The following is a 19,716-nucleotide window of genomic DNA, read 5'->3' as shown; positions in this document are numbered from 1 at the left end:
CATTTCACAAATTTCTTTAATGTCTCCCTAATAAATCAAATATTTCTCCAACATCTTTATATGATCTTATATGTTTTTAAATTTATATTATTACATAAACATATGTATAATAATTTTTTTTTGCATATGTTACAATTTGAATTTTTAGAAACGGATGTAAATTACTCAAACGATACAGAAAATGGATGTATTGTGTAGCATGGGTTATGTGATGGAACGGGTTATAATTTACATAATTATGATTATAGATAATTTTACGGGTTGGCTACTATTATATAACTCACAAAATATTTTTAATATGAAATTATACTATGTAAACAAATATTATGTCAATGTCATTTCATTATATTAAATATTATATTTATTTAAATAATTTGATCAAATTATGATTATATAAAAAATAAAATTTCATATAATATTCTACGGGTTAAATCATAACAATCAAAATATAGTAGTACACTCTTATATACCAAACAAAATTAATAAAAAAGATATTTTAGAATGTCGTCCCGCGGTGTACCGCGGGTTAAAATCTAGTTTAGTATTAATTTATAGACGTCATATCCGAATTAGAGGCGATGCCCAACGGTACTTTTGCACTAGGTCTTGTTATTTAAAAAAATAATTATAAGAATTTTAGGACTCTTAATATTTGATTTTTTACGAATATAAGGGATCCAATTATCAAAAATATGCAAATAAAACCATAATTAATCCCAAAAAAAAACATTGGCACAAGGTCCAAAGAAAACTTGACCCGAGCATGATAGATGTTATACTATTAATTGATTCTAAAAAGTAAAAACTAATTTAGGATAGAAAAATATTTTAATTTATCAAATATTAATTTATTGAGATTACGGGGGAGTTATTGGGAGAATGATTTTTAAAGATTTTTAGAGTTTAAGATTCCATTGTTATTGGTTTATAGATTCTTAGATTCCTAATAAAATCTCTTGTTATTGGTGTATGTATTTTGTAATTCTATTTAAAATCCTTTGTTATTCAAAAAGTTGAGTATTTATTGATTTTCCAATTCTATCAAATTCTAGTGTTATTGGTTTAATGATTCCTTACATATTTAGTCATTAAAAACAACTTTCAAAATACTGCAATTCTCACAAGTATTTATAGAATCTATCATATGAAGAATCTATTAAACTCTAGAAATCTGGGTAAACATTATTTTAGAATCCACAAAATTTTTTGAGAATCTTAAAATCTCTAAACTTTAGAAATCCATAAACTCTTTTAAAATCATCCTCCCAATAACCCCCCCTACATCAATATTGTAGCATGTTGTTTAACAAAAGAAATAAAAATCCTTATAATTTTTTGTATTAAAACTATAACGTTGGTTTTAAAAATAGGTAACGCTATATGTAGCTAACCAAACAAATTTTTGGATGGATGCTTATATTTATTACTTTGAGCCTAAGTATAATGTTGACACCATAACCCCATGTATTTTATCATCACGACCACTACCACTTGATATATACAGCTTTTTCTAGAATATATCCAAAATTAATAAGATTATCCCTATATTAGTAAAAAGAAGTACAAAATAAAATACGGGTCGGGTCAAAATTAAAAAATTAATCCAATTTTATCAATTGGATACTTCAAAATTGGATATTAAATTGGGTTTGGATACATACATCGGATACTTCCCATATCTAATTTTTGGATTGTATTATTTCCATAAATAATTATAGGATTTCCTAATATTTCTCTAACTAATTTAATATAATCTTTTAAAAAATTATTATTCTTCTTTCACTTTTATTTGATCTTATTTTAATTTATGATATTATACTACTTGAGGAAAAAATGATATTATACTATATAATATAAAGGGAATTTTGTCTTCTATGCCAGTTTTGAAACTCAATCTTCTCTAAATGCCATTTTTGAAAGCTCCTTTCAAATTCTGCCACAAAAAGTTTAGTATGGACGATTTTGCCCTCAGGCAAATGTTTGAAAAAAACAAAATCAAAATAAAAAAGAAATCTTGTCCACAAGATCTGGTCCACTAGATCTAGTCCACTAGATTTGATCCGACATAACTATTTCGAGTCTAGTCCACCAAAATTGGTTCGTCGAATGTTGTCCATCTATAGAAAAATGAATCATGTCCACCATAAACGCATCACTTGTTTTATCATCTGGTCCGTCGAATCAGATCCACTTGAATCAAATCCTGCCACAACTTGTCCATCGTAACTGGTCTATCTAGTCCGCCGAAACTGGTTATAGTTCGTCGGAACTGTCTATGGTCCACTTGAACTGGTCTGCCAAATCTGGTCTATTGGAACTCGTCTATTTGGTCTGTCAGAACTGGTCCGTCGAATCTGGTCTGCGAGAACTGGTTATAGTTCACCAGAACTGACTATGGTCTGTCGGAACTCGTCCGCCGAAGTTCTGGTTTATTGGAACTGGTCCGCCTAAATTAGTCCGATGGATCTGGTCTGCCAGAATTAGTTCGCTGGATCTGGTCCGTCAGAATTAGTCCACTGGATCTGGTCCGCCGGATTTCATCTGCTGGAGCTGGTCCGCCGGAATTCGTTTGAGTTTGTCCGCCGGATTTGTCTGCCGGATTTGTCCACCGGAGTTTGTCCGTCGGATCTGTTCTACTGGAACTATTTGTTGTTGGAAGAAGAAAAAGAAGATGAAGAAGAGAGAGATAATGAAAGAAAAGGAAAAGGGTAACATGGTCTTTTTACATTGTATCTATGGCATGTTTTGAAAAGAGTTATGAAAAATGGCATTTTAAATAAGATTTGGTACTGTACATGGCATTCCTCACAATTTTCTCTAATATAAATATATAATAATAAATTAACTTTTTTACATATGTTGCAATTTGAATTTTTCAAAACGGACATATAATAGAGAATTTTTGAGAAATACCCCTTTTGGACTACACTCGGTTAAATAATTTGGACAATGGTATAAAATCATTATAAGTATGACCAATATTAAAACCATTGTTACATGAGCATATTTAAATTTTCAAAAAGTATCAAAATATTACAATTTTTTTTGAGACATAAATGTAATTTTGGAGACATCATTTTTATTGATAAAATATATTATATATCAAACTATGTAAATTTTAGATAGCTCACGGATAGTTTGTTAAAATCATAATTATAACGATAAAGCGAGTTATGAATAATGTTTTCTTACAAAATGAATTATGTTACGGGTTGGTCTTTCAAAACATATATTGTAAATATGTAATTTTTAAGTATATTCCTATTTCAACTACAAAAATGGTCAAAATGAAAATTTATCGACAAATATTATTTCGTGCTATTAAATTTTTACTGTGTTTTTAATTGTATCAAAACTCAATATATTATTATTTACTCACTTTTTTCCTTTATTATTTTATTTAAATTTATTATACAAATATATAATTTACCGTAATCGACTGCACTGCAATAAAATTAAAATCTAACATATTCTAATCTGTTAAAAGTTAGATATAAGTAACTATTCCCCCCGGCCCCCGCGCTGTAGCGCGGGTCCGAACCTAGTTATATATGTATAATCTTTGTATAATCTTGACAAGAAAAAGAAAATAAAGGAACAATAACACAAATAGAGGAACAACACAACTTCTTGCTTAATTACTATCTCGTTCTTTATTGTCGTTTAACAAAAATAAAATAGTTCACATGCTTCTCGCAGTTCTTGAAATCAATGGGGAATTTCGCAAGTTTCTCAGCAAAACGATCAAATAGCTCATCAACAATAGAAGCTCATCAACTGATGAAATTTGTTCCACAAGGTTTGATGATTGTTATAGGAAAATGTTTTCCTACTGGTGTCCTCCACTTTGAGACATGGCAAGGTGTGGTGGTAGATAGGATCGATGATTACCTTATGGATATGGCGAAATCGGTAAGAAATTTGAATTTCTAAAACCTTTAAGATATCTTCTAATACAAAATATTGTTGTTTTTGTCAAGCTCAATCATCATGGTTTTTGAAACCTATATCTTATGTTACTGTAATTGATATTTGGCTATTTGCAAATGTCGTTTTTCTGGTTTGTAACATGATATTTCGATATTTGTCTTTTTCTTTTTCAAGATTATACAAAGAATATACATCAATTTATTAAATTTTGGAAATAATTCTTTATTTGATCAGCTAATGACTCATTGCTAATTATTTCTTCACAAAAACCATTAAGAACTTTTTAATAAATTTTTAAATAGTATGCTACAATATACTCCGCTTTCTGAATCCAGGTATGATGATAATATAATGCTAGAATTTTGGATAAAATAAAGACTTTTTGTTAATAAAATAAGAAATTATAATTTTTGATTGATTTTTTTATATTATTAATATTTTTTGAATTGCTGATTTATTTTATTGTAAATCGAGATATATATTTTTTATTCTGATATTAAATGAGGAAAAATAATATAGCATATTTATATTTATTACAAAAATGTTAACTTTTGAGTGTGAAACTTAATCATTTACATTTTATATTATTTTCCACATTTGTGAAAACTTGAGAGAGATTTAATAACGGAGAGTGTGCCTTGCAGCCTTGGTGATAGTTTGGTTAAAATTTCATGAAGAACTTGCAAAAAAAATTCAGGCTTAATAAATCCAAGAAAAGACTTGGCCGAAAATTACTTTTGTCATTTTCATCGAAGAAAATATATTAGAACCAAATCGAATAATATAATTAGATAACATAACACTTCATAAAATACACACATACTTAGTATAAATCTTACAAGCAAAAAAAAATCATCTCTCCTTTTTAGAAGCCTAATTATTATTATTATTATTTTTTGGATTTCTTATCTTCTTTCTTATCTAATTTATTTTTCAATTTTTTTCAACTTACTTAATTTTTTATCTTATTTCTTATCACTTCAAAACTATCCTCAAAGTGTAAAGATAACTTTCCTTTAGTTTCCCAACTAATAAATTTCTTATCATCTTTTGACTAATGAGAGAAAGACTAATATGTTCAATATGATTACATACTTTAAAACCACTTTAAAATATAAAGATAGTCAAAACTTTTTTAACAAAAAGATTTAGTTTCCATTAAAGGCCTAAACTAATAAACTTATTTTCTTATCTTGACTAATAAGATATATACTAATTTCAGTGTGATTGCATATGCATAATGTGCGGGAGATTACCTAACATAAAAATTTAAATCTTAAAAAGTCAGAGATTCTCTTTTTATTAAATGTCTCTCTTATCTTGTTTTGACTAATGAAAGAGAGACTAGTATTCATGTATAAATAAACAAAGACCAATGTCCTCATGCTCAAAACAAATCTATCTCTCAACATGAGTTTCTGACTTTGATATATCTTCTTGGTTGATTTGATTTTAAAAAGAAGAAGAAGATATATCTTCTTGGTTTCATTGTTTCTTTCATCTATTTTCTCATCAAGTTCCAAGATATTAGCCATCAAGAAATTCTAACATGGGTAAAATTGTTTTTTTTTTTTCAATAATTGATCACATAGAACAGCTAGAACAGCTAGAACAAGATATTAGTATATGGATCTGTCCTTTATGTGCTCTTAGTTTTGTTTGTATGAAAGTCTCATTCTAGTTTGTTTACATGCTTAAAAGTTATTTCTTCAAAATTTATATGTTATTCAATGCTCTTTCTCAATTCGTTTATATCAATGATATTTACTCTTATTGTTTAAACAGTCCCATCCAATTTCTAGAGTATTCTGTGTAGTTAGTTTGACAAATAGAGGAGGATATGAGTACCTTATTGTGTTCTTTATATAATTTTTGTTTTAGTTTATGAAATTTTTTATATTAAAAAAACCATTCATATATATCACATATGGAAGTATGAATCTTAAAAATATTAATATGTATGTTCACATACATACATGTCATGTAAACCATCTTTGTCTTTTTGAAAACGTAAATGTTAGATACTACGTTAATGTCGAATGGTCAAAGCATGAGAATGGATTCGAGGAGATGGTTAATTAACTTCCTATAAGAATTCTAACATAATTAAATGATAATTTTGCTGTTTTAATAAAGATGTGAAAAGTTTAATATTTTCATTATGTTAGTAGTGTGATTCTAGTATGTTAACTTTCAGTTTATTGTCCTTATGACCGTTTCTAAAATGTATGTTTTGTATTTAACAAGAAGATGTTAAAATATTAGAAGAAATTTGGAGATAACAGAAATTATTACTCATATTTCAAACATTGTGGCATGTTTGCAGGAGCAGAATTTAGATGATGAACAGCTTCACATGGATGGATGTAATGGTAGTGAAAATCTAAATGATGAAGGATAGACAAAGGTTGGATCATATGGCTTTATCAGGTATTACACAACATCATTTCGGTAGTGTTGGTTTGGAGATTAGTTATTTTGTTCTAAAAAGGTTTTTGATATTTAGGTGTTTAAAAGGAAACATCTACTGGGGAATGGATTGTTCAAAGTTTGTAGGGTTGGAGAACTTAATGTTAGTTCTCTTATATATGCTCTCAGAATCCCTCTTTTGCAAGGTATCAACTATATATTCTTGATTGATGTTACTTTGATTGCTTATGCGTATGTCAGTCTTTTACAAGGTTTCTTTCTCTCGGAAACATTTATAGTTGTTCTCTAGAAGGCTCGCCTTGTTCAATCATCACGCAAGATTCTTGCACAAACAAAAAGGCCTTCGTTGATCGACTTATTGCCTAAGACTACCAAAAGGTTGAAGACAGAAGAAAAAGAAAGATTTCAAGTAAAGACAGTGAAAAATGACTAGATGAGTTTACCTCTCGATTCGCAGGACAAAAAGGCCTTCGTTGATCAATTGTTTTCGTAAGACTACGCGTAGAAGGCTCGCCATGTTCGATCATCAAGTAAGATTCTTGCACAAATGGATTTGGAATGACTAATGATGTTGCAATGATTGGTTTCATCATGTTACACTCTAAAACAAATAATCAAAATCATAAACATTGACGTGAGCTTATTGGAAAAGCACCTATTATATATATATATCGAGCTAGATGCATAGCAAACACTAGTTATCATTTAAGAGCTGAGTACACGAATATAACTAGATTCACTACTTATATTTAGAGCTTAATGAGAGAAAAACATTAGTTGCAATATTAATCAATGTATACTTCTTTCAGCTTGTGCGGCTTGAATAAGGAATAACTAGTCATGGGCGTATTCAGTGAAAGTCATGCGCCACATAGGAAATAAATGATAACCAATAGTCATGGCGCGTGACTTTCACGGAAAATGTATGCGACTGGTTATCTTATTCAAGCCTCACAAGCTATAATAGGTATACATTTTTGTAATTAATTGTTTTCCCTCTTTGCAACTTCCAAATAGGTAGTGAATCTAGTTATATTGGTAGTCTCTTAAGTGAAATTATGGTTTGTTATGACTTTACCTTCATATATATAGGTACTTTTTACTAAATCTCTCTTCACCATCTTCATTGTTTATGATCTTAATTATTTGTTTTGGAGTATACCATGGTGAAACCAGTCATTGTAACATCATCACTCATTCCAAATCCATCTATGCAAGAAACTTGCTCGATGAACGAACATCGCGAGCCTTCAACGCATAGTCTTACGCAATCAAGTGATCAACGACGACCTTTTTGTCCTGCGCATCGAGAGGTAAACTAATCTAATCATTTTTCACTGTCTTTGCTTGAAATCTTTTTTTCTCGAGTCATCAACCTTTTAGTATAATGATCCATGTAACTTCATTTTCGATGAGCAGAGAGATCTTCTTAATCAAGATCTAGAGATGTTTTGGGCTCATCAGAATTCCTCAGGTAATTCATTTGAGTATTATCAAGAGCTTGTGCTTACCCTTAGCTAACTCTCTCACTTGTTTTGGTGATTATCAGGATTACATAAAAAGCCTGATTTACCTCTGGCTACGGTTAAAAGAGTTATGAAATCTGATCCTAATGTCAAGGTTTAACAAATCACATCAATTTTTTTCTTCCAATGATTCTTTCATTTTTTGTTGATTATGCTTGGGTGCTTTCAAAATTTCCATTCATATATTATTTGAGTGAGATAAAATCATTTTTTTCAGATGGTCAGCTGGAAGGGTCCTGTTCTTTTGGCTAAAGCTTCTGAAATGTTCATTCAAGAGGTAACCCTCCGTGCATGGAGGCAAACTCAATCGCGCTCTCGCACGACCATTCGCAGTTGTGACATACATGCGGCCTTAAGAAGTTCAGTTATTTATAATGAATTGGTTAATCTTTTATCTGTTGAACAATGCTTTGCCAATCATCCGGTTAGATTTCTCACAATTTGCAATCTTATCTGATGTAATCAGCCACAGTTAGATTTCTCACATTCTGCAATTTTCTTCTGCTTAAGGGTGTGCAGCCACAAGGTACAACACATCAGCAAATGCTCCCACCTGAAAATGTGAATGAGTCGAATATGAAAGTTCCAATAGATATAGACCAGATTCAGCAGGTATATCAGTTTATGCTTCGATAGGTTTTACTTGAGAACAAACAGATTGATGCGATTGGTTTCTTGTTTGTATCTTGCATTTGCAGCAAAGCCTTTTCAATCTAAAAGCTGATCATTTTATTGAGATTGGAGAGTTTGAGCTCGACCCTATGATCCAGGTAATTCTATGCGCACAACAACAATGGTGTTCACATTAATCAATACATGTCGACTATAATCTGGTTCCTTGAACTTTCTTTTGGTCTTTTAGATACTGTAGTTGGACTCAAACTTGAAAATGTTAATAACAATGGTTTTCAAAAACACAAAAACTAAGAGAGCATTATTTGATTGTGCAGTGAAAATTGTCTTGGTGGAAGCTGTTCTGGAAGAGAAACTTAGTTGAGAGGAAAAAGAAGAAATCTGAAGAACAGTTCACCCATAAGGCCATAAACCATGTTTTTTGAATATGATGCTTGTGAGAAAATTGTTGAATGGGTAGTTTTAACCTTTGTATGTATAATTTAACTTGTGGCCTAAATGAAAGTTTTATGCTCTGAACCAAATAACTAATTATGAGATCTATCTGCAAGCTAGACTACATAGGTTGCATTGAACTGCTTGTGATTTTTCATGTAAATGCAATCTAAATGAATAATAACTGTACACACACTCATTGTTCAAGTTCAGCTATTATGCTTACCAAAGTACTGGACCTGGTGGCCGGGATAGCATGATCTAGTGGCAATGATGAAGCAAAACCTCTTGTTGGAACCAAGTGGTTTTGATGAACTGGAACCACTGACTCGACCTAGTGGTTATGATGAAGCAAAACCTCGGACTGAGCCAATTCTAAGTACTTTCGTGGCTATGATGATTTGAAATCTCCAGACTCCTAATCCCGCTGCAAATTCTGATCCGCCACTCTAGTAAACAAAAGAGTCATGTGATCAATGTGCGAAAAGTTCAAATCAGAAATTGATACTAGAATTTGAGCTTTGTGGATGATCAGTCTTATATTGTATATGCTGATATCCTATACTGTACTATAAGCTTTTTTTACTCGAAAAGGCACGTTTGTATGAGTGCAAAAATATCTGATGCTGTAAGAAAACGAGTACATAACTTCTACATGAAATGCATCATAGCATGATGTGAGTACAGAGCACTCTCTGGGTATATTCAGAACCTGATTATAACTCAAATACTAGGGACTCTTGCAGGGTGAACTACATATTATACACACAGTATATGCTAACAGACCACTAATCAAAACAAACAAGATGCATAAGGAAGGAAACCTTCTAGTATCAAAAATTCAAGCAAAAAGTAATCAACATGAGTCTACTTTGTGAACTGGTATGCACCAAACGTTCACTGAATTGGCTCAATGAAACTATAATAAATCATCAAAATGTCAAAAGAGACCAATGCTAAGACATCATTTGCCAAAAACATTTTAAATTAACTAAAATATCAGACTGTGTGTAACTTTAAAATCAAAGAGATACATGATAATATGTTTGAACAGTCACAGATTCATCACTTTCTTCAATCGTTTCCACATCAACCAAAGCATATAACACCGAAACCAAATCAAATCAACACAGAATCTAAATCGAAGTATAGAGGAAGAGGGTAAGTGAAAAGGTACCTTCTTTAAGAGAAGTCAAGCACTTTCCAAAACCTGATCATAGGTTTCATCTTCAGCCGATCCTACGTAGATAAGCTTCCATTCTAAATCTATACCAAAACAAAGAAACACTACCTCAGACGCTGCAACATAACATCGTGCTAACAAGAATGCAATCATCACAAGCAATCACTAATGTGTGAAATCTATACTCTACAGAACCAGAGATGCAATTCATCCTCACAAGCTTCCCAAAGTTTTCTAATTTAACACAAGAGCACACAAGATAAGCCTCCTAATACCAAAACTTACAGATATAAACCCAACTTAGAACCCAAAGAGAAGCCAAATCCAAATTAGCTATCAAATCATATTCTAAAACCCCAAAAAGCTGAAAATTTTGTAGCATTATTCACAGATTCATCACTTTCTTCAATCGTTTCCACATCAACCAAAGCATATAACACCGAAATCGAATCAAATTAGAATCTAAATCTAAGTATAGGGGAAGAGGGTAAGTGAAAAGGTACCGTCTTTAAGCACTCGTAAGAGATCTCGAACTGGAATGGGTTAACAAAAGGCACTGGATTGTCCAATACGGTGACGTTAGTGATATTGATAGAGCTCATAATGAAATTGGCAAACCCAACCTCAGGGGATTCAAATTTGAGTTTAAAGATCCTAAATTTCTTGAGCTTTATCGAAATCTGGAGAGACCTAGATGAGGATTTGCTTTAGAAGATGACAAAGACGAGTGAATCTTTGGTAATTAGGGTTTTTGATTTTTCCCTGAAAAGGCGAAGTGAAATCGCCGGCGTGAGAAGAATGCTGGTCGGTCAGACTAGGAATGAGGGTCAGTAACCGGGACTTTCCGGTTAAATACTTTGGCGGTAGAGCTTTTTCAATTCCAAGAGAAGGAAATAGAGAAATATATTTTTAATGTTTTTTTATATAGATAAGACTATATATATTAGCTACAAGATTATCTCCAAAATTCTTGTTGCTCGCCTAAAGGATCATCTTTGTCATATTATCTCAGAGGAACAGGCTGCCTTTATCCCTGGTCGTATTATCACTGATAATGTCATCATTGCTCATGAGGTTATCCATGCTTTAAAGGTGAAGAAAAGATGTGCTAACTCGTTTATGGCCATCAAGACTGATATAACCAAAGCCTATGACCGTCTTGAATGAGATTTTCTTCAGGAGACTATGTTAAAGTTTGGTTTTTCTTCTAAATGGGTTGAGTGGATTATGACTTGTGTCCGGACTGCTACTTTCTCAATTAATATTAATGGCTCTCCTCATGGTTTTGTTAAACCTGAACGTGGTATTCGTCAAGGTGACCCTCTCTCACCCTATTTATTTATCCTTTGTGCTGAAGTTCTTAGCCATATGATGAAGAAAGCTGAGGAGAAAGGTGATATTAAGGGAATTAAGATCAGTAATGCAAGTCCTGCGATTAGTCATCTTCTGTTTGCGGATGATTCCTTGTTCTTTTGTCAAGCCAATCTGCACTCTTGTCAAGCTATCCAAAACATTCTTTTTCAGTATGAAAAGGCCTCTGGTCAGAAAGTTAACACGAGGAAATCTGCTATTACTTTTGGTAAACGCATCTCCCCTTCTACTAAAACTATGATCCGTAATTATCTTGGTATTCACAATGATGGAGGTTGTAGCAAGTACTTGGGTCTCCCTGAGCAATTTGGAAGAAAGAAGGTTGATATGTTCCGTTACATTGTGGAGAAGGTTGCTGATAGAACAAAGGGTTGGAACAATAAATTTCTGTCTCAGGGTGGAAAAGAAATTCTTCTGAAATCGATTGCTATGGCCCTGCCTGTCTACTCCATGAATTGTTTTAAGCTTCCAACGGGTATTTGTGAGGACATCGAGCGTATTATTGCAAATTTCTGGTGGAATAACAACCACCAAAGGAATTCTGTTCATTGGATTGCTTGGGATCGTATGAAGTTTTTGAAAAAGGAAGGCGGTCTTGGTTTCCGAGATATTGAAAAGTTTAATGAAGCTCTGCTTGCCAAACAAGCTTCGCGCATTTTTCACCATCCTCATTGTCTTATGGCTCGAACCCTTCGAGGTAGATATTTTTCTTCTACTCATTTTTTAAATGCAGGGCGTGGTTCTAGAGCTTCTTTTGGTTGGCAATCCATCCTCCATGGTCTTAATCTTTTTAAAAAAAGCCTTCGTTACACTATTGGTGATGGTCATACCGTTAGTACTTGGGTGGATCCTTGGCTCCCTGTTCACCCCCCTCGTCCTCCCCGTGCTCTTGATAACTCTGTTTTGTCTCACATTACGGTTAACTCCTTGTTTCTTCCTAATAATATGGGTTGGGATATCCGTAAGCTCCATGATCTGGTCCATCCGGATAACATTTCGCATGTTTTGACTACTAAGATAAGCTCTAGTCAACATATGGATATTCTAGGATGGCACTATACTGCAAATGGTCTCTATACTGTTAAATCCGGCTATTGGCTTGCTTCTCATCACCCGGACACAGTTTTTCAATCCCTGCCTCCTCATGGTAATCCCCAAATCAAAAAGGTTATTTGGAAGCTGAGAACTCCCCCCAAACTTCGTCATTTTCTTTGGAAATCGCTTTCTCGCGCTTTGGCTACTGGTGAAGAAGTCATTACTCGTCGTATTGCTGATAATGGAGAGTGTAAGCGTTGTGGTTGGCATACGGAAACTTCTGATCATCTTTTTTTCTCTTGTCCTCATGCTATTCAGATTTGGCGTTCTTCGAATATTCCTTTGCGTTGTTTAACTAACCCCAACTTGTCTTTTGAAGATAAGATGAAAGCTGTTTTTGATTTTCACAGGAATAGCAATTATAATGATCTTCTTACTCATCTACCGATTTGGATAATCTGGAAGCTGTGGAAAAGCCGGAATCGTTTAGTTTTTTGCAGGATTAATAACAATTGGAGAAGGGATCTTCGTGAAGCAAAACAAGAAGCTGAGGAGTGGCTTCATGTTGACATTGAGTCTGATCGCCGTACTCTGTCTCATATAACTACTTCGAATCATACTTGCTCTTCTCCTCCTCGTTGGTCATTACCTCCTTCTGGATGGGTTAAATGCAATTTTGATGGGAGTTTTCTATCCTTTTCTTCCCGTGCTACTGCGTCTTGGATTCTCCGTGATAATAGAGGCGCTTTCAAAGGGGCTACCCAATGGACTGGTCACTATGTTTCCTCACCTCTTGAAGCGGAATGTCAAAGTTTGGTGGGTGCTATGCAACAGCTGTGGTTACGTGGTTTTCGCAAAGTGGTTTTTGAGAGTGACTGTAAGATTCTCATTGATACGCTCAACCATGACCATGTTCGTTATGAGATTTTCAACTGGCTTTATGAAATCAAGACATGGATGGAAAGATTTGAGTCTATTCAGTTTAGTTGGGTTCCAAGAGCTCTAAATCAACCTGCAGATTGTCTTGCAGAAATTCAACATGTTTCTATCTCTGATTTTATTTTTCATTCTTCTATTCCTTCTGTTATTGTTGTTTCTGTAAACAATGATTTGCACAGTTCTTCTTAATATATTGCAGATTTGTGTTAAAAAAAAAAAGACTATATATATTACCGTAGAGTTTTCAAAAAAAAAATAAAAAAAAATATTATCTTATCTTTTGTTAAATAATACATTAGCGAGACCAAATTCAGTCATCTATACCATTTATTTTGTAATATTTTTTATAATTAAACTTTTGCCATTTGATTAAATAAAAAAAGTTTAAGATAAATTTTATAATTAAATCATAATAAAATTGCAAAAGTAGAAATCAATATTTACTACATTTCACAAATTTCTTTAATGTCTCCCTAATAAATCAAATATTTCTCTAATATCTTTATATGATCTTATATGTTTATAAATTTATATTATTACATAAACATATGTATAATAATTTTTTTCTTCCATATGTTACAATTTGAATTTTTAGAAACGGATGTAAATTACTCAAACGATAAAGAAAATGGATGTATTGTGTATCATGAGTTATGTGATGGAACGAGTTATAATTTACATAAATATGATTATAGATAATTTTACGGGTTGTCTATTATAGTATAACTCACAAAATATTTTTAATATGAAATTATACTATGTAAACAAATATTATGTCAATGTCATTTCATTATTTTAAATATTATATTTATTTTAATAATTTGATCAAATTACGATTATATAAAAAATAAAATTTCATATAATATTCTACGGGTTAAATCCTAATAATCAAATTATAGTAGTACACTCTTATATACCAAACAAAATTAATAAAAAAAAAATATTTTAGAATGTCGTCCCGCGGTGTACCGCGGGTTAAAATCTAGTTTAGTATTAATTTATAGACGTCATATCCGAATTAGAGGCGATGCCCAACGGTACTTTTGCACTAGGTCTTGTTATTTAAAAAAATAATTATAAGAATTTTAGGACCCTTAATATTTGATTTTTTACGAATATAAGGGATCCAATTATCAAAAATATGCAAATAAAACCATAATTAATCCAAAAACATTTTTGGCACAAGGTTCAAAGAAAACTTGATCCGCGCATGATAGATGTTATATTATTAATTGATTCTAAAAAGTAAACACTAATTTAGGGTAGAAAAATATTTTAGTTTATCAAATATTAATTTATTGAAATTACATCAAGAGAAAATTGTGGGCTATGCCCTGAACAGTAACAAAACTTCTAAGGATTGCCATTTAAAGAAATCCCTTCTCCCGCCTGCCACAAGAACTTTGTAAAAAGATCAACTTACCCCATTACTTCTCTCTTCTTCTTCATCTTCATCTTTTTTTTTCTTATTCCAACAACACACAGTACCGACGGACCAGATCCGACAGACGAACTTTGACGGACCAGATCCGGCGGACCATAACCAATTCCGGTGAACTATAACCAGCTCCGTAGACCAGTTTCGGCAGACCAGATTCAACTGACCAGTTTCGACAGACCATAACTCCAGCAGACGAGTTCCGACAGACCACAATCAGTTCCGGCATACCAAAGTCCAGCGGACAAATTCATGGGGACCAGATCCGGTAAACCAGTTCCGCCAGACGAGATCCGATGGACCAGATCTGATAGACCCGAATCGGTAGACTAAACTTGTCCATCCTACAGTTCTCTTGAAACCACAAATAATTGAGTAGAAGATGAAACAAGTGATGCATCTATAGAAGATATCCATCAAAGATCTATCTAGATGTACACTTGTATAGAGTAAAGTAAATCTAGTTTTTCATAAACGAACTTGTCCATAATACATATGTTAGATGAATAGAAAATAAATTGTCTATAATCGAGTGTGGACAAAAATCAAAGAATGTCGACAAAAAAAACTTGTCTATTGATTAATGTCCGTAAAAGTCAGCTTCTTTTGTCTTCCTTCCTTCCTATTTTGTAAAACTCACTCAACACTCACTCAACAATGCTGAGGGCAAAATCGATAATGGCACTTCCACAAGTTTGATTTTCCAAAATGGCATAATACATAAAATTCCCTTACATCAATATTGTAGAATGTTGTTTAACAAAAGAAATAAAAATCCTTATAATTTTTTGTATTAAAACTAGGGAGATTTGCACAACTAACCTTTATTATAATACCCTTTCTACAACTAGGTGTTCATTTTCAAAAATACCCTCTTCAATGTACAAAATGACTAAATTACCCTCCTTTATTATAACCCATGATGAAAAAGGAATATTCTTTCCAACAAAAAGAATATTCCTTCCGAAAATTTTTCCGCCAAAAATTTTCCCGCAAAAAATTCCGACAAAAACATTTCCCGCCAAAAAAAATTTCCCGCCAAAATTTTTCCGCAATTTCTTAAAAAAACCTTGTAAATACTTTTAAATCCCTTAAAAATCCTTTAAAAAACCTTGTAAATCTATTAAAAGTCATCCAAAACCTTTCAAAACTTGAGTAAACCTTTTAAAACCATTGTAAATCATTTTATAACATTTATAAACACTTGTAAATCCCTTTAAACCACTTATAACCGTGATAAATCATTTAATAAAAACTTTTGTAAACTTCTAAAACCCGTTAAAAACCCTTGTAAATCCTTAAAACCCATTTTAAGAACTTGTAATACCTTTAAAAACTTTTGTAAACCCTTCAAAAACCTTTGTAAACTTCTAAAACCCTTTAAAACTTCTTGTAAATCCTTTAAAACTATTTTTAAATATTTGTATGCCTTTAAATATACTTTTAAATCCTTTTAAAAACACTTGTAAATCCTTTAAAAAAACCTTTAAAAATCCTTGGAAATTTTTAAAATCCTTTAAAAATTCTTGTAAATCCTTTTAAAATTGTTATAAACTTATAAAAACTTTTAAAAACCATTGTAAAACATTTAAAAACCATTTAAAAACCTTTGTAGGCTTCTAAAACTCTTTAAAAACCATTACAAATCTTTTAAAAATCATTTAAAAACTCTTGTAAATCCCTTTAAAAACCCTTGTAAACCCTTTAAAAGACCCTTTGAAAAATCTTGTAAACCCTTTCAAAAAATTTGGCGAGAAAATTTTGAAAAAATATTTTTTTTTGCGGAATTTTTTTTGGCGGGAAAATTTTTCTCGGAAACTTTTTTGGCGGGAAAATTTTGGCGGGAAAGTTTTTGGCGGGAAATTTTTGGGGGGGGGGGAACTTTTGGAAGGTATATCCTTTTTTGGGAAAGAATATTCTTTCAAATACGGGTAAAATAGCCATTATATATTAAGAGAGGGCAAAAATGAAAATGGTAAAAAAAGAGGGTATTTTTAAAAGAGGGTATCATAAAAAGGTTATTGGTATCAATTTCTCTTAAAACTATAACGTTGGTTTTAAAAATAGGTAACGCTATATGTAGCTAACCAGACAAAAATTTTGGATGGATGCTTATATTAATTACTTTGAGCCTAAGTATAATGTTGACACCATAACCCCATGTATTTTACCATCACGACCACTACCACTTGATATATACAGCTTTTTCAAGAATATATCCAAAATTAATAAGATTATCCCTATATTAGTAAGAAGTACAAAATAAAATACGGGTCGGGTCAAAATTAAAAAATTAATCCAATTTCATCAATTGGATACTTCAAACTTGGATATTAAATTTGGTTTGGATACATACATCGGATACTTTCCATATCTAATTTTTGGATTGTATTATTTCCATAACTAATTATAGGATTTCCTAATATTTCTCTAAATAATTTAATATAGTCTTTTAAAAAATTATTATTCTTCTTTCACTTTTATTTGATCTTATTTTAATTTATGATATTATACTATATAATATAAATATATAATAATAAATTAACTTTTTTGCATATGTTGCAATTTGAATTTTTCAAAACGGACATATAATACTCAACTACACTCGGTTAAATAATTTGGACAATGGTTTAAAATCATTATAAGTATGACCAATATTAAAACCATTGTTACATGAGCATATTTAAATTTTCAAAAAGTATCAAAATATTACAATTTTTTTTTAGACATAAATGTAATTTTGGAGACATCATTTTTATTGATAAAATATATTATATATCAAATTATGTAAATTTTAGATAGCTCACGGATAGTTTGTTAAAATCATAATTATAACGATAAAGCGAGTTATGAATAATGTTTTCTTACAAAATGAATTATGTTACGGGTTGGTCCTTCAAAACATATATTGTAAATATGTAATTTTTAAGTATATTCCTACTTCAACTACAAAAATGGTCAAAATGAAAATTTATCGACAAATATTATTTCGTGCTGTTAAATTTTTATTGTGTTTTTAATTGTATCAAAACTCAATATATTATTATTTACTCACTTTTTTCCTTTATTATTTTATTTAAATTTATTATACAAATATATTATTTACCGTGATCGACTGCACTGCAATAAAATTAAAATCTAACATATTCTAATCTGTTAAAATTTAGATATAAGTAACTATTCCCCCCGCGCTGTAGCGCGGATCCGAACCTAGTTATATATGTATAATCTTTGTATAATCTTGACAAGAAAAAGAAAATTTTTATACAATAACACAAATAGAGGAACAACACAACTTCTTGCTTAATTACTATCCCGTTCTTTATTGTCGTTTAACCAAAATAAAATAGTTCACATGCTTCTCGCAGTTCTTGAAATCAATGGGGAATTTCGCAAGTTTCTCAGCAAAACGATCAAATAGCTCATCAACAATAGAAGCTCATCAACTGATGAAATTGTTCCACAAGGTTTGATGATTGTTATAGGAAAATGTTTTCCTACTGGTGTCCTCCACTTTGAGGCATGGCAAGGTGTGGTGGTAGATAGGATCGATGATTACCTTATGGATATGGCGAAATCGGTAATAAATTTGAATTTCTAAAACCTTTAAGATATCTTCTAATACAAAATATTGTTGTTTTTGTCAAGCTCAATCATCATGGTTTTTGAAACCTATATCTTATGTTACTGTAATTGATATTTGGCTATTTGCAAATGTCGTTTTTCTGGTTTGTAACATGATATTTCGATATTTGTCTTTTTCTTTTTCAAGATTATACAAAGAATATACATCGTTTTATTAAATTTTGGAGATAATTCTTTATTTGATCAGCTAATGACTCATTGCTAATTATTTCTTCACAAAACCATTAGAACTTTTAATAAATTTTAAATAGTATGCTACCAATATACTCCCGCTTTCTGGATCCAGGTATGATGATAATATAATGCTAGAATGTTGGATAAAATAAAGACTTTTTGTTAATAAAATAAAAAATTATAATTTTTTGATTGATTTTTTTATATTATTAATATTTTTTGAATTGCTGATTTATTTTATTGTAAATCGAGATATATATTTTTTATTCTGATATTAAATGAGGAAAAATAATATAGCATATTTATATTTATTACAAAAATGTTAACTTTTGAGTGTGAAACTTAATCATTTACATTTTATATTATTTTCCACATTTGTGAAAACTTGAGAGAGATTTAATAACGGAGAGTGTGCCTTGCAGCCTTGGTGATAGTTTGGTTAAAATTTCATGAAGAACTTGCAAAAAAAATTCAGGCTTAATAAATCCAAGAAAAGACTTGGCCGAAAATTACTTTTGTCATTTTCATCGAAGAAAATATATTAGAACCAAATCGAATAATATAATTAGATAACATAACACTTCATAAAATACACACATACTTAGTATAAATCTTACAAGCAAAAAAAAATCATCTCTCCTTTTTAGAAGCCTAATTATTATTATTATTATTTTTTGGATTTCTTATCTTCTTTCTTATCTAATTTATTTTTCAATTTTTTTCAACTTACTTAATTTTTTATCTTATTTCTTATCACTTCAAAACTATCCTCAAAGTGTAAAGATAACTTTCCTTTAGTTTCCCAACTAATAAATTTCTTATCATCTTTTGACTAATGAGAGAAAGACTAATATGTTCAATATGATTACATACTTTAAAACCACTTTAAAATATAAAGATAAGTAGTCAAAACTTTTTTAACAAAAAGATTTAGTTTCCATTAAAGGCCTAAACTAATAAACTTATTTTCTTATCTT

At 31.1% G+C, this 19,716-nt stretch overlaps 1 protein-coding gene and 1 long non-coding RNA gene across 2 annotated transcripts; one reads left to right on the top strand and one right to left on the bottom strand.

The window, feature by feature from the left end:
- The first annotated feature begins 7,548 nt into the window (after nt 1-7,548).
- Nucleotides 7,549-9,124, top strand: LOC17885916 (nuclear transcription factor Y subunit C-10). The gene is made up of 7 exons (XM_023783033.1): nt 7,549-7,673; nt 7,780-7,834; nt 7,910-7,980; nt 8,104-8,310; nt 8,397-8,498; nt 8,585-8,656; nt 8,837-9,124. Exons 1-7 carry the CDS (start codon nt 7,572-7,574, stop codon nt 8,837-8,839), a joined length of 612 nt encoding a protein of 203 aa, XP_023638801.1. The 5' UTR covers nt 7,549-7,571; the 3' UTR covers nt 8,840-9,124.
- On the bottom strand, nt 8,239-10,937 carry LOC111830574. The gene is made up of 4 exons (XR_002833984.1): nt 10,641-10,937; nt 10,132-10,220; nt 9,181-9,403; nt 8,239-8,439 (listed from the first exon to the last, which is right to left on the bottom strand). It is a non-coding gene; the product is annotated as an uncharacterized LOC111830574 (long non-coding RNA).
- Nucleotides 10,938-19,716: the final 8,779 nt, after the last annotated feature.

This window comes from Capsella rubella, unplaced genomic scaffold (assembly GCF_000375325.1).
Source record: "Capsella rubella cultivar Monte Gargano unplaced genomic scaffold, Caprub1_0 scaffold_5, whole genome shotgun sequence".
Classification (NCBI taxonomy): Eukaryota; Viridiplantae; Streptophyta; class Magnoliopsida; order Brassicales; family Brassicaceae; genus Capsella; species Capsella rubella.
The sequence above is the reverse complement of the archived record's forward strand: the minus strand, read 5'-3'. Positions and strand labels throughout refer to the sequence as shown.